This window comes from Brachycentrus maculatus, unplaced genomic scaffold (genome assembly GCF_059751285.1).
Source record: "Brachycentrus maculatus isolate JH-2025_06_01 unplaced genomic scaffold, ASM5975128v1 h1tg000082l, whole genome shotgun sequence".
NCBI classification, from domain to species: Eukaryota; Metazoa; Arthropoda; class Insecta; order Trichoptera; family Brachycentridae; genus Brachycentrus; species Brachycentrus maculatus.
The window spans coordinates 20,197-47,045 of NW_028280836.1; the positions used below are offsets into that span (position 1 = coordinate 20,197).

At 35.4% G+C, this 26,849-nt stretch overlaps 2 protein-coding genes across 3 annotated transcripts in view; one reads left to right on the forward strand and one right to left on the reverse strand.

Moving 5' to 3' along the window:
- The window catches only part of LOC148310934 (clathrin heavy chain-like), a 38,517-nt gene extending 20,030 nt beyond the window's left edge, over window positions 1-18,487 (reverse strand). The window contains exons 1-9 of one of the 2 annotated variants that reach the window (XM_088257551.1): window positions 18,113-18,487; window positions 7,424-7,652; window positions 6,231-6,485; window positions 5,338-5,526; window positions 4,194-4,448; window positions 2,959-3,155; window positions 2,018-2,198; window positions 1,246-1,439; window positions 305-531 (exon numbers count right to left, since the gene is read on the reverse strand). In XM_088257551.1, the coding sequence (XP_088113677.1) occupies window positions 305-531; window positions 1,246-1,439; window positions 2,018-2,198; window positions 2,959-3,155; window positions 4,194-4,448; window positions 5,338-5,526; window positions 6,231-6,485; window positions 7,424-7,652; window positions 18,113-18,154 (1,769 nt within the window). In that variant the 5' untranslated portion in view covers window positions 18,155-18,487. The remainder of the gene's footprint in view (window positions 1-304; window positions 532-1,245; window positions 1,440-2,017; window positions 2,199-2,958; window positions 3,156-4,193; window positions 4,449-5,337; window positions 5,527-6,230; window positions 6,486-7,423; window positions 7,653-18,112) is intronic. The other variant, XM_088257553.1, reaches the window with a different exon arrangement.
- Window positions 18,488-19,510: 1,023 nt separating this feature from the next.
- LOC148310935 (ubiquitin fusion degradation protein 1 homolog) lies at window positions 19,511-25,631 on the forward strand. The gene is made up of 7 exons (XM_088257555.1): window positions 19,511-19,711; window positions 19,788-19,908; window positions 21,958-22,112; window positions 23,494-23,623; window positions 23,702-23,844; window positions 24,365-24,580; window positions 25,404-25,631. The coding sequence occupies exons 1-7, from the start codon at window positions 19,709-19,711 to the stop codon at window positions 25,560-25,562; spliced, it is 927 nt and encodes a 308-aa protein (XP_088113681.1). The 5' UTR covers window positions 19,511-19,708; the 3' UTR covers window positions 25,563-25,631.
- The last annotated feature ends 1,218 nt before the right edge of the window (window positions 25,632-26,849 follow it).

Sequence of the window (26,849 nt, forward strand, 5' to 3'; positions counted from 1 at the left end):
ATAAAAATTAAAAAGATTTTTTTTGTTTTAAAAATGTTTTGATCTTTACAGAAAAAAAGAACACATAATTTTGGACAATTCATTTACACCGTGGGTCAGATACGCCCCTGACAAATGTCATAACCGAATTCCACTGTATCAAATGTTCAAACTGATGTTTCAATAGATAGGTACCTTCAGTATCATGATGTAGCTACCCTCTTTTGGCAGAAATCAGTTAAGAAAATTGGCATATTTGACGACTTGATCATGTGGATGAAGAGTGCAGTTTGCTGATGTATAAGTAGGCTGGTTGGGCGGTTACCTGGTCTGCAGGGGCCCCTCCTCGGGGCGGTTGTGCTTGAGCGCGTCCAGCAGGAAGGCTGTGCACTGCTGCACCATGTTCTGCTCCATGAACACGTCCACGATCTGGTGCGTGTCCGCCAGCGGCTCCTCGTCGGCCACCAGCATGCCCGCGAAGGCCGCGCCCTGCTCCGGCGACGTGCGCATCACCGAGCGCAGCAGGAAGATGTAGTCCGGCATGTAGCCCACCTGCGGAGGGGAGAAATCTTGTAACCCTTTCCCGTTCTGATCATCCAAAAATTACCAAAAGACCCTATAGTTTATATTTGTATTGAAATCATATATCGTAGCTCGTAACTCTTCGCCATGAGAGTCATAGATTCCACGTCCTACTCAGTGCAGCGCAGCACGGCAACAGCAGGGGCCATCCGATAAACGAGAGGCCGGAAATCGGATAAAAAAAGTGGAGTAATCTAATTGTTTCACTTTCTCCCATTATTTTACTGCTGTAGTACTACAAAACTTGTGCGCGACCCATCATGATATATGGGATCGAAAGCAGAGCGGACACCAGTCACAAAAAATGCGCAAATAAAAGAGTGACAGAATTGAAGACTCTAAGCATATCTGGCAAGAGTCTATGAGACAGAATTAGGAACAACAATAGGGAAATATGCGAGATCAAAGATGGGGGAAGGCAACAAAGGAGACAATGGCATGGGTATGTGAGGGGAATGAAACCATTCAGACTCCCTCACATTGCACTGTACGGCCACAACCCCAAAGACGGCTCCCGGGCAGACCACCAAAGAGATGAATCGACAGCTGGGAAATGATATCGTAGGAGACTAATCCCTCTTAAAAACAGACCACAAGGCCTGCAGAAGAAGAAGTCTCGTTTGGCTGTACATTCCTAATGCATTCAGTCTACTTTGATCCTTCATGATCAGGGTCGGGGTGTACCTTCTTGGCGTAGAGCACGATCTTGGGGAACTGCCCCGTCTCAGCGAAGCACTGGATGACCTTGCTGGCTACGTTGGCGCGCAGGTACACCGACAGCGCGAGCGTCGGGTCCGCCTGCTTCACCAGGTCGCCCAGCTCCTCCGAGCACTCCAGCTTGTCCTCCTTCAGCCACTTCTCCAACAGCTGCTTGCGACCTGCGGGACAAGTGATCCAATTAACGACTTAAGAGGTTAGCTGGCAGGATGGAAACCCTCACTCCTCTATTCTGCCAGCCCTAGCATTTGGTCAAGTGTTATCTTCAACAACAGAGACTCTTGCTGTGATCAGATTTAAGATTTTGCTTTATCGATCAGTCTCTCATGTAAGGAACTATTTTTAACACAATGAAAAAACACAAACCCATTATGTGGCTGTCATTACGCTATGAACTTTTGTCATTTTTAGCATTGGTGAGTTTGATATTTTTAGAGGGTAAAATTTTCTCATCCAATTTACCAGAAATTTAAAAAAGGTAAAATTTAAAAATTATATTGACCAAGAATAGTAAAAAAACTTCAGAGACCAAAACACTGATGTTTCTTGAAAAAACAAAAGAAAAGACACAAAAAATAAATGCAAATGTCAGTGTATTATTTCAGGACCCATAATTTTAGTACTATACTGGCATGTACTGTTCACATAATTTTGTCCTTAATACTTCAATATTGACACATTCTTGGCGCCATTGATCAGCGGGAGAACAGGAGCAGTGAGGAGGTGTGTTATAAATTACCTTGCACTAGCACTGGTCGGCACAGCTCGAGCGACTCGTGCTTGTTGAGCTGCGTCTGGTCCAGGAGGATCCCGAAGTACTGCAGCAGCGGGGAGGTCTGGCCGGCCGGGGTCGGCACCTTCTGGAACTGCTGGATGGTGGCCGGGGTCCGCAGGATCCCCTTGGGAGCGTGTGCCGCCACCTGCAATCACCCACGGTCGCTGTAGCATCTGAATCTCCGACTCTCTCTCTCTCAACAACCCTCCTACACCAGGGTAACGACGCTTGGCTACAATACAAGACTAGAAGGAATGTGTATTAGATTACACAACGTCTTTTATTTTTAAGCATGATTACCATTAATCTTGAAATTGTACAGTGCACTGATTTATACGTTCACGATAATAATTAGCGTAGATCTTGCCAGTTATAAAGTTATCTAAGGTGAAAAATATTGCATTGAATATCGATTAATCTCTATCCCATTTAAAACACAAGTAGAATATTAGCCTGTTATCATAATTGAAAAAAAAAAACAAAAAAAAACTCATAGTGACATTTTGGTATGGACGATAATTTTTTTAATAAACAAAAGATTGCAATTTGATAAATGTTTTTTACGAGAAATTCATAATAAAATTATGACAAAAAATATAAAATCCAAAAGTGTTAGGAAAGGCAAGTCAGGGGATTAACCTTCAACTTGAGCTCTGTGCAGTATAGTGAATGAAAAAAATATAATAATTTTGAAATAAATTTAAATTCATAAAATACCAACAACAAAAAATACATTGATTCATAGATTTTAGCAATAAATATAAGAATATTTATTTGCTATTTACCCTTTCAATATTCCCTTTTGAGCTAGTACTGTATTCATCATTAACTTGTCATCTATTTGAATACATTATTTTCTAATCTACTGGTTGATTGGTCGACGTGGAGTGGGGAAGATGGCTTACCTTGGCGGCCTCCCCGTACTGGCCGTTCTGGAAGTACATGTTGAACTTGCGCACAAACAGGTCCTCGGCCCCGCCCAGGTTGTTCCGGACGGCCATCTTGAGCGCCAGCTCGGGGTTCTGCAGCACCGTGTTGATGTACGGGATGATGTTCTCCTCCTCAACCGACACCGACAGCACCTGGCCCTTGCGGTTCACGCCTGGACGAGGAGACCACATGAATTACTGACATATTATGGTAATATACATAGATCCAAAACATATCAAACAAAATCTAACACATATCTCTTTAGGTCAAAATTACTTAGATTATTATACAATAGATTCGTACAACCTGATTCCACTATCCATAAAGTCATTAAAAATAAATATAAATGAGTTATTCATAAATGGATAAAGGAAGTGTGTTCATCTGAAATAGATTGTATCATTCGGCCATGTTGTATTTAATTGCATAAACAATTTTCTTACATTATAATTTTATAAATAAAGTAACTAACCATCTCTCTGCTTACCCCTACGGTGAAGAATAGAATAGAATTTCAAACTTTTCTGTCTTTGCTAACATTCTTCGTCTCCTCAACATTCATGCATCTCCTCATACATACTCGACGATTGATTAGACTTGTGACCTGACGGCTTTCAAGTATATAACATTTGCTTCTTTTCCAACTACATTTAACTCATAAATTTGTTTTACCATTCTTTCCTCACTCATTCGTTCCACATGTCCATAACATCTAAACACACCTTTGGTAATTTTATGAATAATGTTTATCTCAGCTTTGCAATGATTCCTTATTTCACCATTCAAACATGTATCATACATCGTTTTGCTGCATATTCCTCTTATTCATATATTTTATAAATACATATTGTGAAATGTGCCCTCAATAAGGGAAAACTTATAGGGCTTCTTCTCCGTCTTAGTCCTCATTACTGAGGGATGTTACCCTTGTGGAAGCAATGACTCTTCTCCAGTTATCCCTTGACTGCGCTGCACGTAGCGCTCCAACCACCGAGGTGCCTGCTGCTGGCTTAACTTGATTGGTCCATCGTGTGGGGAATCTACCTCTCCAGACCACCAATCACAACCAGTCGTTCCAGGCTATCCTCATTGAGAACTGAAGAATCCGTCGTGTACAGAAATTGGCCAGACCCAAGCCAAGCAGTGAGGGCACATTATGGTGATTATGCCTGATTTATTAGTCAGGGTATAGTGAAGAAGGGTGACTCACCGATGATGCCGCCGGAGGCCTCGTGCGGCGCCGTGACGAAGATGGTGTCGGAGGAGATGCGGTTCATGTAGATGCAGGTGCCCGTCTCGATGTCGTACATGTGGATGTAGCCGTACTTGGTGATGACGTACACCACGTCGTACTTGGGCGACACCTGCATGGCCACCGGGAAGTCGTTCTGCGCCTCGGGCGGGAAGAACACGTCCACCGCCTTCTTGGTGAACGGCTCGTTGCCCGCGTGCGGCTGCCCCACCTCTGGGAACGGGTGACAAGCACAAACATGTAAAGATGATGATTTACATTATGATTTGATTATGATTCTTTACATCTCACCAATAGATGTCTCTAGTGAAGTTCTAGTGATTCATGAACAAGGTTTCTAAATTGGTTCATATATATAGAACTTCCAAGAATTTTAGTAGTGTGGTTGTCAATAATGGGTAGAATTGGTGAATGTTACACGTGTGTAAAGTGATCACTTAAAGCAGCCTATGACGGTCGTAAGCCCCGTAAATGCCCAGACTTCCATATTCTTCTTCATCTTTGATGAGATGTCAAAAAATAATATTAAAATAACTCCTGTAATTGGAGATAATCCAGATTTTGTGAACAAGTATTTGGACACACTCAAAATGTTGTAATGATTATCCTATTTGGAAACACTTACACATGTGAACAGCATTTAAGTCGAATGAGCATTTTAAGCATTTCAAATGAGAACAAGAATCACTGATTTTTATACTGAGCATTTGGAAAACTGTTTGCTTGTGTAGCAACAACATCAACCGTTTTCAACATTGAAGCACTTAGTTCCAAAAAACAAAATCAGATGTCTCATTTAAAAAAAATTATATTTTATTTATTTTTTATTATTATTTTTTGTATTGCCTAACTCTTATCTAATAATTTTAATTTGAATGTTTGACTCTCATTTTAGCCATATATTCTTAATAAAACAATATGTTTCTTCTTTGCTTAGAATAAAAAAAGAAATCTCATTTCTAAAATCTGGCCCGGCTGCTGAAAAGGTTGGCCACTCATGATCTAATGCTATCAAATGTATTCCATTATTAGGTGAGCGGATAGGGGTCAGAAGGATAATAGAATACATTGTTGTCGCTCCAGAGAATGTGGAGTGACTCACCGATGATGTGCAGTTTCCCGCTCTGGGCGGTGCGCACGGCGAAGCAGAAGAGCGTGGACGGCTCGGGGTTGCCCTCGAGCTTGAAGCTGGCGAAGGAGGCGGCGTGGCCCTCGATGGGCTGGGAGCACTTCCTCTCCACGGAGTACAGCTGCATGGCGCCCACCACTCGGTTCTGCTGCGCCGAGATGCCTGAGTGAAACACACATTAGATTCTACCTCTGTTTCCTAACTTTTCAACTTGTGAGATATTTTGATAGGGAAGGCTGCATATCATACATCTAATTTCATAAAATCAAGCTGCGATAAAGCGTATAACTAGAGCTTTTATACAACACAGGAGATTCAATTTACACCTTGCAAGATTGGGCCTCGCTGAAACAAGCCGAGATCCTGGTTCTGCAATGAGGAAGATGAGCATCAGTGCTCATCCCGTGTACGTGTCATACTGTAAGACAAACTTAGTCAGACCTGTATAGGGCTCCATACGTAATTTACCAATTTAGCTAAACATAGTGAAAATTAAACTCAATTGACTTAAATTTTACTTCTGAATTTTTATATCTACTGTCTCAGTTTTAATTTATTTTGAAACTGCTTGTGGATGCGTATTATTATTATTAAGTTAAAGTTACGGAAAATAAATCTATACTGAATACTTATGAATTGACCTTTTTATTCAGTAAAATCTCTTTTTTTCCTACATTCTTTATCTACACTATGAAATCAAAACATTAACTTCTGTATGGAATACCAGTCCTGAGAACGTTAGAACGCTAGCACCTCATTTAGAGCTGGGGGAAAGATTTGAGTATTGAGGACATACCACATTAGGTACCTTATTGGTAACATGGGCACAGTTTTTGCTATTGAATATAGGCAATCCCTCAGCTCACCGACAAGCAGCAGCCAGGTCTGCTTGGGGTCCGTGCGGTAGTTGATGATCTGGCAGTCGTTCATGGAGGAGTGGCGGTCGAACATCTTGACGGGCGTGGAGTCGCCCTCCATGGACCAGTGGTGCACGGAGGTCTGCGTGACCAGCGCCAGCGTGTTGAGCGAGATCCACTTCCAGAACAGCACGTCCTCCTGCATCGTGTGCGCCTTCATCTTGGACTTCATCTCGATGTTGAAGATCTGCAGGGTCTTCTGGGCTGTAAAGTACCAACGTGGAATTGTGAAACATCCATGTAAACACCATTTCTGGGTAATATATCCAAAATTAAACAAGGTTATTGGATCCAATTCTACTTTTATTTACTTATATATGATAATATGTGACGCGTTTAGTCTTATTAAGACATTATCAAACACTCACAGTGTCTTAATAGTTTTAAAAAAGAAAAATATTTGTGTTTTTATTATTTACACAAATATTTCAATTTTAAACTATTTCTGTGAGCCTAAGAGGCTCATTATTAGAAATAGGTATCAAATTGTGGTAGAGTGGGTTCAACTGAGAAACTCTGACCTACGAGTCCACGACACTAACCACGGAACTACAACCCGACACAAGAATAAGACAAAACGTGTCACATATTATCATATACATGCAAAATGTAGAATTGAATCCAATAACCTTGTTTAATTTTGGACATATTACCCAAAAATTTAAAATTAAATTATATCAACTGTCTGCAATTATAATAAATAACAATACAATTATTACGTATAACAAATATGGAAAATTCAAGAAGTGAGGCTTGTAAATATAGTCGCCACTCGGTATTCGGGGGGAATTAAATTCCTAGAAAGGGTGATAGATAGTGAAATTATGAATATCTAGAATAAAATAAGTAGTCCATTTTAATTTCTTTAAACCCTTATCTGCACCCCAATGGTGCACAGGGCACTACAACATATAAACACAGTGTTATCTTGATTGTTAACACTTGAAGGAAAGGTGATCAGCCCTCCGCTTCAGATACCAGTCTAGGGTAATATTGAATAAATATTATTTATTTGACCCGGGACCTCCAGAATGGTAGCCGAGCGTGCTGACCATTGCGGATAATAGTGCTTATTATGGTGTGTAAAATAGGGTACACGGAGTAGGGGGCAAGTTGGAGTTGATATTCCTGAATTCGCTAACCACCTTCGACGCCCGCCTTGCCCTTGAGCGCGATGACCTTGCTGGCGGGGTTCATGATGGCCGAGTCGGCGCTGATGGGGCGCCGGATGGGCTCCGTGGGGTTGGCCATGTCGATGATGACCACCTCGGCCGTGTCGCCCACCTTCTCGCGCACGCAGATGAACTTGTCCGACTCCATGGTGAGCGTGTTGAACGACACCGACGCCTGGTTGATGCCCACATTTGTGAGCTGGAAGGAGACAAAACAAAACATCAATATTATCAAATGTCAACCACATTCTAGTGTTCCAAATCAAGCATAGCATTGTTAACACTTTGGTTATTAAAATCCAATACATAAACTAACTAACTAACTAACCATCACGCTGCTTCTCCGCAGGAGTAGGCAGAGAGAATCGAACGCCACACGACTCTGTCTTTGGAAACATTCTTTGCCTCTTCATATTCATGCATCTCCTCATACATACCCGACGATTATTACGACTCCTAACCTGACACACTTTCAAGTATTTGGCATATCTGATTGTGCAATGTTTTTCTCGGTCTTCCTCTGCTTCTTTTTCCAACTACATTCGCCTCATAAATTTGTTTAACTGTTCTTTCTTCACTCATACGTTCCACATGTCCAAACCATATCAACACATCTTTCTTAATTTTATCGATAATGCTACACAAATAACCACGCTTAAATCTAATTTTGGTTGAAAGAACTTTGATTATTATTCGTTAAACTATTCATAAATGGATGATGGAAGTGGGTAGATTTGAAATAGATCGCATCATGCGGCCATGTAATATTTGATAACATGTCATAAACAATTTTCTTTCATTTAGCTTTATAATGTATTGTTAAATGTGCCCTCGGCACGGGAAAACTCAGTGAGGGCATATTATTATAATTCTTAATTATGTGCATGAGGAAATAAAAAAATAAATAAATGTAATTCTTTAAAGCAATATTAAAAAAAAAAGAGTTTCATAAATTATGCAATTTTTTATAATAATTAATTCATTTTCCCTGTGAAGTGGCCTGTTTTTTGTGACCTCTTGTATCATAAGATCATAAACTATGTAAATTGTAAATACCCAGACTTCTATATTCTTCATCATCTATGTTGAGATATCAAAAATGTAACATTTATTCAAATTATGAACTTTGAATATATTATTTATTGATTCAGCATTAACTTTGTGGAATGACGTTAAACAGACGTGGAATGACGGAAAACAGCTGTAGTTTTTGAAACTAGTAGTGTGTAATGAAATAAAAGTGGTATTAAACAAGTGTATAATTTTTTTTAATAATCATCTTTGACTACAGTCTGTTCACAGTTATTTTACCTCTAGTTTTTTATTTATTATTTATTTGGCAGTATAAATAATTAAAAAAAAAAATAAAGGTAAAATAACTGTAAACATTTTTTAAAATTATTTATTTGGCAGTATAAAATATTTTTTTTTTAAAAATTCTAAAATAAAAACTAGAGGAAAAATAATTGTGAATAGACTTTATATTAAGATAAACAAATTGTACTTTTACTGTGTGTAGATAGATATATATGGCAAATTAATTATTTCCCGATTATTGTGTGATTAGATAAGTGGAACTATCCTTTTTTACAATCATTATTATCTTGTCGTAAAAACAAAGCAACGAACAAAATCCATTGAATGAAAATTATAGATAAATTTGTCTAAATATACACGTAGAACAGATTGGTTCAGAGGTAAGTTCAAGCAGTGGACAGGACCTACTCAGGAAGTTGACCACAAGTATAAGGGTCAATTATTGACACCACTTAAAGGAGCTCCAGTGCCCACAATGAAAGGGTCACGACATAGGAAAACAGTAAATAGAATGATAAGACATCATTTATAGTATTCACATGCGTTCAACGCCCCATTTTAAAATAGCAATTTAATAAATATTATTATTCATTTGCATCATATCGCCTCTTCACATTAAAACTGTATAATCTCAAAACTTACTTATTTTACAGGAGAGCGTTTTAAAGGTTTAACAAGTTATATTTTTTAATGTCCTCTATAGTTTAGTGGTTAGCGCGCTAGGCTACCATGGTGGAGGTCCCGGGTTCGATTCCCAAGAGGGTCAAAATAAATATTAGTGATTTTTCAGTCTAATATTTATTTAATATGACCCTGGACTGGTACCTGAAGCGGAAGGCTGATCACCTTTCCTTCGTGTATTTAACGATCAAGATAACACTGCTTTTATACGATGCAGTGCCCTATGCACCATTGGGGTGCGGATATTTTTTTTTTTTTTAACTTGTTACATTATCTCTTTTTCAAAGTAAGATAAAATGATATATGTATTTTGTTATATAGTAGCCGGTCAGAAATATAGTCATTTTGAGTTTTAATATAGTCATTTTGAGGCTACCATGCTGGAGGTCCCGGGTTCGATTCCCAAGATGGTCAAAATAAATATTAGTGATTTTTCAGTCTAATATTTATTTAATATGACCCTGGACTGGTACCTGAAGCGGAAGGCTTATCACCTTTCCTTCATGTATTTAATGATCAAGATAACACTGCTTCTATACAATGCAGTGCCCTATGCACCATTGGGGTGCGGATAAGGGTTAGAAGAAGATTTTTTTAATAATAACGATATTTTCAACATTTATTTTTTATTTTTTACTTGTTACATTATCTCTCTTTCAAAGTAAGATGAAATTATATATTTATTTTGTTATATAGTAGCCGGTCAGAAATATAGAGATTTTGAGTTTTAATACTTTTATTGATAAAATGTTAATTTAATAACATAAATATTAAATGCAATTCAATTTAAGGAAAAAAAAATTTCCCAGTAAAACCATAATATTTTATAAAATATTTATGTCTTTCAGTACAATTATGAAATCATTATACTAAATATGGACTAAAACTTTGCAACAAAGCGAGCGTTTGTTCAACTACGCTCTTTCGTCAATATTTAAGAGAAGCATACTGGTGATACCAAATGTTTTCACATATTAACTCAATTTTGAATATTTTTGGAAATTGTACACTTTTGATGAATTTTTCAAAGAGGCGATATGTATTTTTAAACATAAATTTTCAAGATTTTTATACAAATATTCATTATTTAATGACACTTTGGACTTGTACCTGAAGTGTGTAATGTGATCGCTTAAAAGGTTTTCAAAAAATACTTCTTCTGCTTCTAACCTTTAAAACTCGTACAATAATAATAATAATAATAAAAACCCTTATCCGCACCCCAATGGTGCATAGGGCACTGCGTCATATAAACGCAGTGTTATCTTGATCGTTTTACACATGAAGGAAAGGTGATCAGCCCTCCGCTTCAGGTACCAGTCCAGGGTAATATTGAATAAATATTACAGTGAAAAAATCACTCATATTCATTTTACCCCCCGTCATTAAAACTCGTATAAGTGGAGCAAATCGAGAATTTGTGAACAAAACATTGAAATACAGCAGTATTATGTATGGTTTTGGAATGTTGGTAACAATGTCATTACATCTATTGTAGCTAACATCATAACTGGGATATTACTTATATAACGATAGCAACTGTTTGTAGAGGTATAAGAATAGAACGAATATTTGAAACAGAAGCCCAAAGAACTATAACAGCAGAGCCCCATATTTCTTGGCAGACAATTGGGCAAATATGACCTAAAAAGACACCATGTAAGCCAATATTACCCATACAGCCGTAATACAAGCCAATTTGGCATGGATGTTGTGTCTCTCAGTGGAATATAAGGCGCATATTGCCATCTATGAACAAAGTGCAATAAAAATCCACTTACAATGGTATGGGTTATTTATTTAGAGCCCAAAAATATAAGAATTTTTGTCTACAGTTGCTGTATTATACAAATGCGCACTTCGTAGTCATACAGGAGAAAGTGACCAAGTGCATTTTTTACTAAAACGTGATTATTGACTATTTGATATCTTACTAGCTTAATATTGCCCTGAAAAAAATCCCGAAGCGATTTTAAACTTAGAAGCATAATATATTGACTTGTTAAAAATGACTAACTGCACTGATGTTTGTTTTTTTGCCAAGCAAAAGTGACTTAAATAGCCCTCCTGAACATTTTATGCTTTGTTAGTTGGTCACATTCTCCTGTACGACTACGACTGAAAATATAGGACATTTTCATTCATGCATTTATTGATAATAATAAATTTAAATAAAATTGTAAGTTATTTTTACAGATCACTGTATCACCCAATTGAGCATAGAATTCAAACTAATAATACACAACATTTTGGATGTGTACAAATTCTTGTTCACAAATCTGGGTTTTCTCCACCGAGGAGTTATTTTAACATTTTGACAGCTCAATGTACATATGAAGAAAAATATAGAGGTCTGAGTATTTACAAATAATAAAAAAGCTTGATCAGATCAACCATAGATGCTGCCGAGAACTCACACATAAAATAATTTGTGAATTATGTGATACATAAATACAATATATGAGTTCCGAAAATTTGAGGAGTGTGGTTGTTAATCATGGGTAGAATGATGAATGTTACACGTGTATAAAGTGATCGAATACAAACTAGCCCATGTTGGGCCGTAAATATACCCAGACATCCATATTCTTCTTCATCTATGTTGAGATGTCAAAATGCCATATACGGTGTTTGAAAATGATGTGGAATGCATAGAAATATATCGCTCACTCCTTTCAAGAACGTCATAAATCAAAAAACTTGATTTTTCAGGAGAACGTTTTTAAAGTTTAAAAATATAATACAATGTATTAAAAATAAATATCAAGCCACTTCTTGAACTTTTTACTATTCAACAGATCTTTTTAGGTAAAACCTGAAGGTTTTTTCTCCATTTGAAAAATATTTAGTATATTTAAAAAAATAATTAAACAATACCTTTTCTTCAAAATGCAAAAACAACACTTTCTGCCCTGTAGCGGGTAAATATTAAGTTAAAAATATGCCTCTTTTGCTGGGATGTAGTACATTTCCTGGGCATTCCGAAAACATGCACAACTGAAAATTGACGATTTTTGATTTATGACGTTCTTGAAAGGAGTGAGCGATATGTCGCAATAGATTTTAAGAAAGAGTGGTATTTACCAACTAAAATTTTAATTAAAAATGGATAGACATTACCACAAAGCGACTGCCGAATCAATTCATGGAATTTACATTTTCATTTATACTTATATGATAAAAAAATAAAAACCCTTATCCGCACCCAGTGGTGCATAGGGCACTGCGTCATCTTGATCGTTTACACATGAAGGAAAGGAGATCAGCCTTCCGCTTCAGGTACCAGTCCAGGGTAATATTGAATAAATATTACAGTGAAAAAATCACTTATAATATTTATTTTACCCCTCTTGGGAATCGAACCCGGGACCTCCAGAACGGTAGCCGAGCGTGCTGACCATTACACTATAGAGGCGGACAAAGACTATACTTACAGATTACCCTTATAATATTTATTTTACCCCCCTTGGGAATCGAACCTGGGACCTCCAGAACGGTAGCCGAGCGTGCTGACCATTACACTACAGAGGCGGACAAAGACTATACTTATAGATTACCAACAAATAGCAAATTTCCCCGAAATTGATAGTATTTCCGGAATGTCACAACTGATAAAAAAAATTAAGTGGCCAATAATCGGAGACTTAATTTACCTTAATCTCTTGATTCTGCCAGCCAAATTATTACAAAGTGCCGTATGGGCACTTCTCCACTACCCGGAATTATACCGTCTGGCAGTCCGGTTTTGAAAAATGAAAGCGATGACAGTTTAGCGTGATCGAATTTACGCGCAACGTGTTCACGCACCGATCTGAAGAAAGATAGACAAAAGCACAAGCCAATCTAAGCCAATCGTCGTTTTAAAACGGTAAAATTCCGAGTAATTCCAAGTAGTGGACCAAACGCCCTATGTATGCGAGTTTTAGCTAAACTTTTACCAAAAAAAAACCGACTGAATGTGAATAAACACAGAATAGTTTGCTGATTCATAATATTGATTTATGAACATCTGCATTACACACAAAATAAGTACATTCTTGAATAATAAATAGGTATTCATACAAGGTATGTGCTATTTCATAACGCTGACTTAGTGAATCATGTCCTATCTTTCCGCGAGTCGAGCCATTTCTCGATTTGGCCACAAAGCGTAAAGTAATGGCCAGATGGCCACACAGGCAGTGCTTCCCGGACAGACACAACCGGTGGCCGGAATGGGGGAAGTCCCGAGAGAACTTGCAAGGGTTAATAGTGTGTCTTAACCATTTCCTAGACTAATTTGCCAGAGTCCCAGCATTTTTATGTTATATAAATAATGATGTTCTCGTGCTTTTTTTTTTATACATATTTCAGTGTCTTTTCTATGTATATTGACATCTCAACATAGATGAAGAAGAATACAGTAAACCGCCCTATAATGCTAAAGGGAAATAAATATTTTAAAATTGTATTACAATTTGAAATGAATCATGACAGATATTTCCGCTAGTTGAAATGTAAAAATACAATAAAAAACATTAACCCCTTATTAAATTCCCTAAGATAAAGGGGTACCTATCTCAACATTGCAGGGGGTTCATTGTATATGAGTGGCTATTTACAGAGCCTGCGATCCGTCATAGGCTGATGCAAGAGGTTGCTTTATACACATGTAAAATTCACCGTTTTCCCAAAAGTATTTATAAATAAATATATATATATATATATATATATATATATATATATATATATATATATATATATATATATATATATATATATATTTATATATTTATATATTTATATATTTATATATTTATATATTTATATATTTATTTTATTATTATTTATTTTTTATTTTTTATTTTCACTTTAATTGACACCATTCACATGCAATTGCAGTCTCCTCTTTGTAATGGAATAATTGGATGGGGAGTAGCATTCAATAGTCATTTAAAACCTTTAGAAACAGTCCAAAAACTTATTATTAAAAACATGCTTTAAAAAAATTCTACTTTTTCTTCCAACCAATTATTTCAGGAAGCTGAACTTTTGGAGCTACGAGAAATCTATTGCGAACAGTGTCTAAAATATGTTTATATGCGCCAACATTTATTTCCTAAAAATAATAATAGATCTAGCCAAAGAATTAATAATTTATTAGAAATCCCTTTTTGTAAATCCAGACTTGCGCAAAGACACTCATTTTTCATGGCTGCAAAACTGTTCAACTTATTCCACAAAGACTATTTGTTAGATGTTAATTCCCTAAGTTTGTGTAAATTTTAAAATTTGCTTAGATTATTTATAGAAGAGACAGATTTAAGCTTTTTCGTTTAGCACATGATCGCTAGCTTTTTACTTTTTTTTACTTTTTCATCTTTTTTATGTTTTTAAGTTTTTAATTTTATTTAAAAAAAATTGTTTTCTGAGAGTTTAGTATTTTTTTGTATTTTATATTAAGTTTTTTGTTATTTTGTACTAACTAATTCTACTTAGAAACCTATACCCTTATACCCTGTACTATGACTATTTATTTTGTATACCCACACACAGGCCATGCCTTTGTGGGATCTTTTTATGTGTTCATTTTTATTTTTTATTAATATTTTTTGTATTTGAATTTATGCTATGTAATGCAAAAGAATTTAAAATAAAGAAATAAAAAAATTTCTTCGCATCATCTGTGGTTATGTTGAGTAAGTATTTTATGTAGCAGATATTCTTCCACTCAAATACAAATTACAATCAAAATATTGGGATAGTATATTTTTAGTTAGTTATATTGGGATAATTTTATTTTCAATTAATGTGAGTGTGTGTGTATTATGTATTTTTCATATGTCGCTCACTCCTTTCAAGAACGTCATAAATAAAAAATTGTCAATATGTGCATGTTTTCGGAATCCCCAGAAAATGTACTATATCTCAGAAAAAGAGCCATATTTTTAACTTAATATTTACCCGCTGCAGGGCAGAAAATGTTGTTTTTGCATTTTGAAGAAAAGGTATTGTTTAATTATTTTTTTAAATATACTAAATATTTTTTGAATGGAGAAAATACCTTCAGGTTTTACCTAGAAAGATCTGTTGCACGTTAAAAAGTTCAATAAGTGGCTTGATATTTATTTTTAACACATTGTAATATGTTTTTAAACATTAAAAACGTTCTCCTGAAAAATCAGGTTTTTTGATTTATGACGTTCTTGAAAGGAGTGAGCGACGTATCTTCTCCATCCATAAGCCGCTTGTGCACTACACGAAATTTTACCCTTCGGCTGTCCGATTTTGAAAAATGAAAGCGACTACGACAGTTTACCATGATCGAATTAACGCGCAACGTGTTCACGCACCAATCTGAAAAAAGCACAAGCTAATCCAAGCCAATCATCCGTTTTATATGCTAACCTACGTTATATGCTAATTCCGTGTAATTCCATGTAGTGCACAAACGCCCATAGGATCCTACCCGCAGGCATGGCTTTAAAGAATAAAACCCTTGCAGGTTATTCCTTTTTTTTAAATAAAAAAAAAACTATAAAAAAGTGCTGGAATTTATGTGGGTGTTTCCATTCCATTGAAATTAATGAAAATTATACATTTATCAGAGCATGAAACTAAACACTGTCGTAGATTAAACTTCACTGATAAACACCGTCACTGCCATTTAATCCCTGGTTCCCAAACAAAATAACAGCCAAGAACAAACTTACATATTATTAATATATTTTTTTATATGACAGGTGCAGGAAGCATTGGGCATTGTTGATACATTTTCGAAAATGAGGTACGTTCAACCATTATCCAATAATATAAATAGTTTTATTTTTTTATTTTTTATTTTTCACATCTCATCAAAGATGAAGAAGAATATGGAAGTCTGGGCATTTACGGGGCTGACGACCGTCATGGGCTAGTTTAAGTGATCACTTTATTCACTTGTAACATTCGCCAATTCTACCCATTATTGAGAACCACACTACTCAAATTCTTGGAAGTTCTATATATATGAATTATGAAACATTGTTCTTGAATCACTAAAACTTTACTAGAGACGTCTATTGGTGAGATGAAAAGAAGCCTTTTATTGAGCAGAAACTCTTTTATTAGCATGTGAGGTCCGAATCCTGGATTAGTTTTTTTATTATTATTGTTGGTTTGGCAAGTTTAAAATAACTAATGATTTCCTTTAAAACTTGGCATGATCAAGTAGGTCAAATACTCAAAAGCGGTCAGGTCAGGAGTCAAAATAACCGGCGGGTGTATGAGGATGTATGAGGAGATGCAGAGTGGTGTGGCGTTCTATTCTCTCTATCTATTCCTACGGAAGCGGCGTGATGTTAGTTAGTTAACTATTTTTATTGCCTTCATACTAAAATATAGTTCAATTAAATGATTTCCGTCAACAAAAAAATTACTTTTAACTAAAAAATGTTATGGGTTTATACTAAAAATAAATATGCTTTTAAAATAAACGATTTCTTTTGCAGTATAAAAGGTTATAAAGTATCTTTTTTTGTAAGTTTAAACAAAATAATTTTTATACTTAGTCTTATTTTGTTGTTACATATTTCTTACATATTATTATGTGACAATACATATATATTCCTAGTAACTCATTGCACACAATATGTATATAACGCAACTATTTATGTAGATTTTTCATTCCATAATTTGAAGCCGGAAATGTTATACTAATAAAGTAATTTTATTTCGTAAATCATAAAACTGAAATACTTCAAATATTAATTATTTGATTTTTTGCATTAATTAAAAATGATTACTTTTCCAAAATTGAGACATAATTTTCAATTCAATGTGGAGAAAAAAAAGTTATGGGAGAGACAGAATTAGAACAAAATACAGTGGCTATCACTTTTTATAAAACATAACTAGATTTCTCTTAGGCTCCGACACCTGTGATGCTCCCACTACGAAAAAACCTTAATTGGCCGGCAATTTATCGCGCTGAGATTTGTCATATTGTGCTACATGCACACATCTGAGTACTTTTTATTTGATACAGTTTTTACGACGATGACTCACGCTATCATCACGCCCAGTTTGTAAAGATTAAAAAAAACAATAGCAGCCGGGGGTCGAAGGAAGGCGATAAACTTTGTCGGTCCCGATAATGTCAGAAACTAAGAGACGCGAATGCCGGCAAATGTCGAAAGAGAAATCAAAGGAGAAAATTAAGCGTTAGCCATGACGCAAATTTGTATTTAAAACAATGATTTCGAAATTGTATGCACGATGAATTCATTTAGACTCGCGAAGCGCGGGGTGTTCCGGTCGAGAGATTAACTGACAAAAGAAATTGTTTGAATTTTAATGACCGGTGGAAATATAGTTTAGATGTAAACATTGAACTTAAGCGCTTAATTTCAGAGTGTCAAAAAACATATGTTCGAATAATGGATGTGGGACAAATCAATAATTCCGAAATGCGAGCGTAAAGAAAGCGGCGAGGGGGTGGATCCGATCTGTCAATGAAATTCTGCAGACATTGCGCAATGAAAATATCAGACCGAATGCGTACTGACGCTAATTAACAGCGTGAATTGCATCGTACTGATAATAAACCACGACATAAAACACATTTCACACAAGAATAATCACACGACAAACGTAATTCCGCGAATTTCGATGCGGCTTTCTACGGCAATCAAAAGTACAAACCTGTAAATGCTCCTGAAACCGGATGGGCAGTATTTGCGACATTGTGAATTAATCAAAAAATATCCCAATCGCACAACGAAAGAAGAATAAACTGTAAATTATAATCACTATCGTCTTATAACTAGATTTATAAAAAAAACTGTCAAATCACTCAACAAACTTCACGTAAATGCCAGTGGCCACCCAACATGGCGCACATAACGAGAAAATAGTTCCTTACAAACGTCAATAATTTTTACACTGACAGATTTTAACTTTTTCGAATCCAATATTTTATTATTATAAAATAATACTTCTAAAATACTATTATCGGGCACTTTCGGCCTCCCACAAGACACCCAGTTGCAAAAGGATTCGTTAGCGGATGCCACATACACAGCGAAAGATTTATTGAATAAGTGCTATAAGATATGTCACTATGTGGCCATATAGTTTTCTACGACGGTACCGGTTTTTGAGGATTTTTTTGTAATTGGGTTATAAAAATGAAAAGTAAAATTAAAATCATGTTCAAAAGTGAAAATATTTTCAAGAATAAAAGGAAACCACTAATCAAAAAAAGGGATATTTATTATAATTATTAGATCTTTCTTCTTTGTTTGCATTTAAAATATAATGAACCAAGAGTACTACTGTGATAAATGGAAAATACAATATTGTAAAACGTGATTGCAGTAAATGAAGAACAATTTTCCTTTTCAGTGAACCAGCTAAGGATGATATTCTTTATCTTTAAACCCTTATCTGCATCCAATGGTGCATAAACGCAGTATTATTTTAATCGCTAACGCATGAAGGAAAGATGATCAGCCATTCACTTAAATAAAAAATAAATATGGGAGAGAAAAATCACTCCCATATTTATTTTATAAATATTCATTTAGCCCCTCCTGCGAATCGAACCTGGGACCTCTTGTATACCACGAGGCGGACAGGACATTATTAGCATAATTATTAGGTAGCATGATTATTAGCGAAGTACATCTTTTGGTTTTCAATATGAGAATAAACAAAGTTTCATACTACCGCTAAAGAAAATTTATCTGCGACAATTTTTCTTCATTCACTGGTGATCATTATTGGGTTTTCTTGTATTTCTACTTAGTACCTACAAATGTACTTGTACTTAGGTACCTACAAATATATAAACTAAAGATGAAGACTGACCGGAGCATTTCGTCGTAACGTAACGTCGTAACATCGCTCGCGGTGAGCATCGGCGAACATCCGAAACTATGGATGGAGCGCTTAGCTCGCTGTAGTGACATACGAATGCTCGCATCGTAAAGTATTACGTTACGACGAAATGCTCCGGTCAGTCTCTCCCATAACATATTTTTTTTACCAACGCACAGAAATATTTGCTTCTGGCTATTTCGTTTCAGCATTGGCAACACTGACTTAAAACAACTCAAAATAAAGAAAGAAACGTCAAAATTTCCAAATTGCATGTCATCACATAACGTCAACGTCAAATAAAAAGAAAACATTCGTACCAAGTTGAACAATAAATATTACGCTTTAAGTATATTTAAGAAGGAGTTTATCGGGATCAAGCGTTGTTTATTTACGAAAGCTTTAAATAAAACAATCAAAATGGTGGCTTAACATTCCTATATGCAGTATCTTTCACATTTTCCTTTGTTCCAGTTCATTGCATTATGTTTATTTACAGTTTCAGTTCGGATTCAACATGTTCCACGAGATAACGAGGCCTTTCGAGATGTCCTATCGATGCTATTCAGTCTCCATGCTACCTGGGAATGAAAGACAAGATGTAGAAAGAGGGGGGAAAAGTGGGTTATTTTTTTGTTGTTTTTGTTTTGATAAGATAAGTTAGATAAAAGTAAAAATAAGACTTTAAAAAAAATATTTTCTTCATCGCACTTAATTAAATTACATTTCATCAATATACAGTATGATTGCTTTAGAATGTACATAGATCAATTTTGATGGCGAAAGCTTAAATCATATTATTTTTTGACATCTCATCAAAGAAGAATATGGAAGTCTGGGCATTTACGGGGCTGAGGACCGTCATAGGCTGGTTCAAGTGATCACTTTTACACACGTGTAACATTCACCAATTCTACCCATTATTGACAACCTACTCAATTACAACACTACTCAAATTCTTGGAAGTTCTATATATATATATATATATATATGAACCAATTCAGAAACATTGTTCTTGAATCACTAGAACTTCACTAGAGACATCCATTGGTGAGAGGAAAAGAAGCTTTTTATTGAGCAGGAACTCTTATATCAGTATGTAAGGTCCGAATCCTGGGTTATAATCACATACATGAGAAACGCCAGAAAATATCATTTTCATTTTTATTATTGAAGCTAATAATTTGACCAGTTAATTTATTAATTAATTGGAGATAATCCAGATTTGTGAACAAGTATTTGGACACACTTAAAATGTTGTAAAGCTTAAATCGTTTCAAAAAGTACTGCTGGGTCTTTTCCTGAACTAGCAGAATGTTGCTAGCATACTAATGAAATGTTAAAATATTTTTTATTTACTTTTGTTGTTTTTATTGAAGCTTTGTGAATTTTGTTTTTTTTTTGTTAGCCTTGTTTGACGAGGAAAATTTCATTTTGACGATGTACCTTTTTTGCATGCATTTCAGTTATCAATTGCTTTTTTTCTCTGGTGATCTAGTAATTTTGATCACTGTTGGTGATTATTTGATATGGGAAAATAATAGAATGCTTACCAAGAAGTTAAGGCATTATTTATGACAAATATTTTATCTCGGTGATATGTTTTTTTTAACTAAATTAAAAAAAAACTTTGAAATCGAAACGTAGGCTAACTAACTAACTAACTAACCATCACGCTGCTTCTCCGCAGGGGTAGGCAGAGAGAATAGAACGCCACACTATTCTGTCTTTGCAAACATTCTTCACCTCTTCCACATTCATGCATCTCCTCACACATACTCGCCGATTGTTACGACTCCTAACCTGACCACTTTCAAGTATTTGGCATACCTGATTGTGCCATGTTTTTCTCGGTCATCCTCTACTCTTTTTTCCACTTACATTCGCCTCATAAATTTGTTTTACCGTTCTTTCCTCACTCATTCGTTCTACTTGTCCAAACCATCTCAACACACCTTTCTTAATTTTATCGATAATGCTTATCTCAGCTTTGCATTTCTTCCTTATTTCACTATTCGCACATCTATCATACATCGTTTTGTCGCACATTCTTCTGAGAGATCGCATTTCGACTGCATTCAGTCTACTTTCTTTTACCAACTCCATGTTTCACTTCCATACATTAGAGTTGGAACCAGGACTCCGTTGTGCACTGCCAGTTTAGCTTCCGCTGATAGGTTTTTATTTGCTATAACTGATTTCAGTGCACCATTCACTTTGTTCCCAGCATTCACTCTCCTTTCTATGTCTCTATCAATCTTTCCATCCCTAGAAAACATACTACCCAAATATACAAAATCATCTACCTGTTCCAAAATCTCTCCGTTTACCAATATTCCACACTCAGATCTACATTCTTCTCTTTCAAAAACCATAATTTTGGATTTGCTAATATTCGTCAACAAATCACTTTCCTTGCACACATTATACACTTTTGTCACCAACGCCTGCAGGTCTTCTCTGCTATCGGCAAGAAGAACAGCATCGTCAGCATACAAAAGGCAACAAACAGTCAAATTATGTAGGCAATATGATTTTTTTTTTAACCTACTAGGTACTTGAATGCAGACTTAATGTATGATGTGAAATTAAAATTAATAATTAAATATTGACCTTTAAATTTTTTTGGAACTAAACCAGTATTACTAGTTATAATGATCATTTTTCAGTAATCATGCCTCCCTCTGCCTTGGAACAACTCACCCGCTTAAATATCGAGTACCCCATGATGTTCAAGCTGACCAATAAGAAAACCAAGAGGATTACGCATTGCGGAGTTCTCGAGTTTGTTGCGGATGAAGGGAATGTTTACCTACCTCATTGGGTAAGCTATAATCTGTCTTTAATTATTTGATCAAACTCTATTGATTAGGAAAAATTCTGAGTTAGGGGTCATTTGTTCGCCATATAATGTCAATTCCGTTGCAAGATGTGGATAATTTTAAAACCCTTATCCGCACCCTAATGGTGCATAGGGCACTGCTTCATATAAATACAGTGTTATCAAATTGATCGTTAACACATGAAGGGAAGGTGATCAGCCCTCCGCTTCAGGTACCAGTCCAGGGTAATATTGAGTAAATTTTATAGTGAAAAAATCACTAATAATTGAAGAAACAAAATCAAAGAAATGTCACATTTGGTTTAAGGAACTTTGAGTATTTCATCAATAAATTCTAAAACCAATAATAAAATTGGGTAATGGTGTGCATATATGCAAAATAGATCATGTCATTCGGCCATGTAATCCATGATTCCATGATCCATGAAAAACAAGTAACTTACCAATTATTTGTTAAACAAGTATTGTAAAATGTGCCCTCGGCATAGAAAGACCCAGTATATATTTTGTATATTAAAAGCATTGTTCCCTTTGTGTAATACCACTTAAAAACTCTAAAATTATTCAGAAACCGGTAGTCGTGAAGTAGAGTTTTTGTGTTGTATTACACAAAGTAAACGATGAATGATAAGTAGAGTGTTAGACTCGGTAACCTTTTTGTAAATATATGGTGAAATGACTAAAATAAATAAATCAGGGTTATAATAAAAAAGAGTAATAATAATAGAACAATAAACAAGAGATATCAGCAGGAGGTACAGGATAGAAGGAGATGGAGGACTAACAAACTAATAAAAACAAGTCCTCGAATTACATACAGTGAATCTGTATCTATCGTTTTTAAAGGAACCTATTGAAATAAACTATGAATGCGGGATTAAGAAGTTAGTACACAATGAGATACGATCAGATAAAGATAGCTTCTTCCCATAACCATTGGTAGGTTAAAATTCTAAGAAGAAAAAAAATTTAAGATGTAAATTAAAAAATAAGAGTGCATGCTTCTGAAAATGAAGGTCCAGGTAACGACTCCTCTTCATCAATATCGACCTTTTCTGCTGTATCAGTTAACTTCGCGTCACACAAGCATTCAATAATTTCTATCCCACACGTTGAAATATTGTCGTCGAATGTAACAAAATTGAGAAGAATGTAAAAAACACAGACAAAATATACCAAATATGCAGCGTAATTCAAACGATGCAGTAAAATGGTGATAGAGAAACGATCTATTCAATCTATTTTTGTATGAAATGAATTCGGGGTAGAAGAAATAAATGACACATCCGGGAAAATGATTATTCGAGAAATGATGGATAGAGGTTTCACTGTATATACATTTTGTTGTGTATTTTAATTTTAGATGATGGATAATTTGGCGCTGGAAGAAGGAACGAGTGTGCTCATAGAAAGTGTTTCCATACCTGTTGCGACATTCTCTAGATTCAAACCTTTCTCAGTGGATTTTCTGGATATCACCAATCCTAAAGCTGGTAAATTCTAATCACTTACGATGAAACTAATTGGTTAGTGAACCACAATACTAATTTGTCCTTGTTTTTCTATTTTAGTTCTTGAAAATGGTCTTCGTAACTTCGCTTGCCTCACAACTGGAGATGTGATCGCTATCAAGTATAACTCCAAGGTCTATGAACTGTGCGTTTTGGAGACTAAACCTGGTCCAGCCGTCACCATCATTGAATGCGATATGAATGTAAGTTGTATGCAGTAATTAAAAGAGAAATTACCCGCACAGCCTGTATTTTAGAGGCTAGGATAGTAAGTATAGGAAAGCTAAATGTTAAAAATATGTTGCAAACACCCAGACCAACCACAAATAAATATTTCTTGAACTCATTTTGCAATTGGTGGGAATCAAACTCATCCTCTTTTTCTTTAGCCCTCCATCTTTTTTGAGGTCTTACGCCTCTTTTATTCTCCCAAGGCCTCCATCTTAAAATATAAGGGGTTCATCTTGTAGGGTCTTGTCTCGCAACATGTCCTGCCCATTGCCACTTTAGTCCTGCTACTAGAAGCAAACTTATGACGCGTAGTATTTATTTTAGATCGCAGTTTTGTGATGAATATGTTATATCTGCTTTCTTCCCTACCTTACTTTAGTACCTGCAGCCACGCCTATAAATATAGAGGCTTTGCAAATCATGCTGACAATTTAAACAGTGAACATTTTATCATTCTCTTCCTCTTAAGATCCCATTATGTCTCTTGTTAAGGTGGAGTTTGCTCCGCCAGTCGGCTACAAGGAAGAGGATCACAGGATCCCGCAGCCCGGGACCTCCAGCGATGGGAGCGGGCTGGACCAGGAGTTGGCCGCACTGATGCCGGAGCCGGCCGGCTTTGTGCCCTTCAAGGGCGAGGGCGTGCGGCTCGACGGCAAGCAGAAGAAGAGACTGGACAGTACTTCCGAAGACCAGAATAGGATGAGACAGGTGAGGTTAACAAGGCTCTAGTACAATCATTTTTAAAAGTGGCAGACAGCTGTCATTTAACAATGACATAAAAATACAAAACTCCAATTATCCTAATTAATGAGTGCTAGACGTGTCTATTTATTGGTTTTACCCTGATCTGCATTCATTGGTGCATAGGGCTCTGCATCATCGAAGCGGTTTTATTTTGATTGTTAATTATATGAAGGCAAGGTTATCAATCCTGCGCTTTAGGCACCAGTCCAGGTTTTTCGTAAATAAGTATTTTAGTGAAAAATCACTTATATTTATTTAAAACCCTCTTTGGAGGCAGATATGTATCATCGTATGAAATATAAAAAAAATCACATCCTAACAGGACATCAAGTTGGACTTATTCCAAAGCAAACACGCAACATGGTACTTCTGTATTTTTTTTTATAAATGTTTTTTTAAACCTTGATAAATATTAACACTTGTTTAACTACTTTTATTTTGAACTGTTTTTCCAACTGGTTCAATAAATATATCATATTCTTCAGATATGTATAGACAAAAACAGTATAAAATAAAGTAGTTATAAACAAGTTATTTGAAATTTTGATAAAGTTTATTTTTGCTGTTTTTTTTTCTTTCATAAACTATGTAATAATAAATACATAGTATGAATGTGTATTATACTCATGTAATACATATGTGGTTTTTACTTACACAGTTACACCTATTCAATTCAAAATTTTTACACAAAATCAAAGTTACGTAAAGATCTACATACCGCATCAGCAACTAGCGGTATTACTGTATACAATAAGCTTTTTTAAAAAGTTATTTCATTTTGTTTCAGACATATGTAAGGGGAATTCCCGATTACGATTATGTGGTGGGAACACTAAGATTTCTGAGAACGCCTAAACCCAGCGCGGCACCTAAGGATGAAAAGGAATTAACTGATCAATTCAAAGCTTTCGAAGGCAAAGGAAACACCCTGAGGACATCCAGATAAAACTTTGTGATATACTTAATAATATTTATTGATATTTCATTACATATAATATAAAAAATGTCAAACCTGTGCGCTGTGTTTTTCTCAGTTTATGTCATATTATTTTGAAAAACAATGTCTCAAAAGTGGTCTGTGCATCAGTGTGGATTGTAATGTTTGTGAAAAAATATTTTATTTACATAAATAAATTTTCAAATAAAATCCCCATTTGTTATGAAACTGTAGACGCTCATACTACATTGATGTAGGATTTATTTCTTATCATATATTTAATAGGTTAACAGTTTTGACTTACAGCAGTGAAATTCATGTTTCATTTTAGAAATAACAGCTAAAACCATCAGATAAACAACAGTTTGCACGGAAGAGTGTTAACAACTGGCACAAAATTCAGAAAATTATATAGTGGACTATCGTATCGTTATTTAAAATATGTCTTGGTAAAAAGATGTCAGTAGAAGAGTTATTGCCCAGCAAAATATTTTTAAAAAAATTAATAAAGTGCATATGAGAGGCTTTCTTTCTTACAAACACAAAAATGAAAAAAAAGTTCTCAAAAAATGTTGGGATAGTATTTGTCGCTTTATGATTTTTACCTGAATGGGAATGATATTTTTTCAAATAGGAGAGTAAATAAATAAACAGATTACAATTATTTATAATTTTATTTTCGTTTTTATATCAATAGAATAATAATTGGTTTGATCAAAATTATTTATCTGAATTTTGGTATCCACATACAGCGGGCGTTTTCTACAGGACCAACCTTCAACAACAAGGCCTTTGGTTGAAAATGAACTGGTGTTATAATCGTAGTACTGTGCACCAAAAGTGTGACATGTAACATCAACTTTATGACATTAGCGGCTTTAAAACTTACGCGCTTTACAGCGTGGATAGTCTTTGACACAGAAAAGAAAGTATTTTCAAAAGTGGCAAGTACACTCCTTACCTCTAACAAAGCATTTGGTATTTTTTTATATGTAGCCAGTTACCTCTAATACGGTTTAACCAGAGTGATAGCGTGGACTGCACTAGTTGCATAGTTAAGTGTGCTCGTGTAAAGGCCTCTACCATTGAAACCTTATAATAACAATATTTATTTCTTTGTCCCTTTTTTACAAATGGTGCATAGGGCACTGCATCAGATGATGCAATGTTTTCTTGATCATAAATTACACATAGCTGAAATGATAAGTTTTGTTATTTATTTTAAAAATTAGCTTATGCTGTATGCACATACCATAATTCTCCTTAAAGCTATCATAATTGCGTGGAATCTTTTAA

Coding starts and splice junctions, on each gene's coding strand:
- LOC148310935 (XM_088257555.1), top strand. Junction 19,909..21,957: donor TGTAGAAAGAGGGGGGAAAA/GTGGGTTATTTT, acceptor ATCATTTTTCAG/TAATCATGCCTCCCTCTGCC. Junction 23,845..24,364: donor TCATTGAATGCGATATGAAT/GTAAGTTGTATG, acceptor TCTCTTGTTAAG/GTGGAGTTTGCTCCGCCAGT.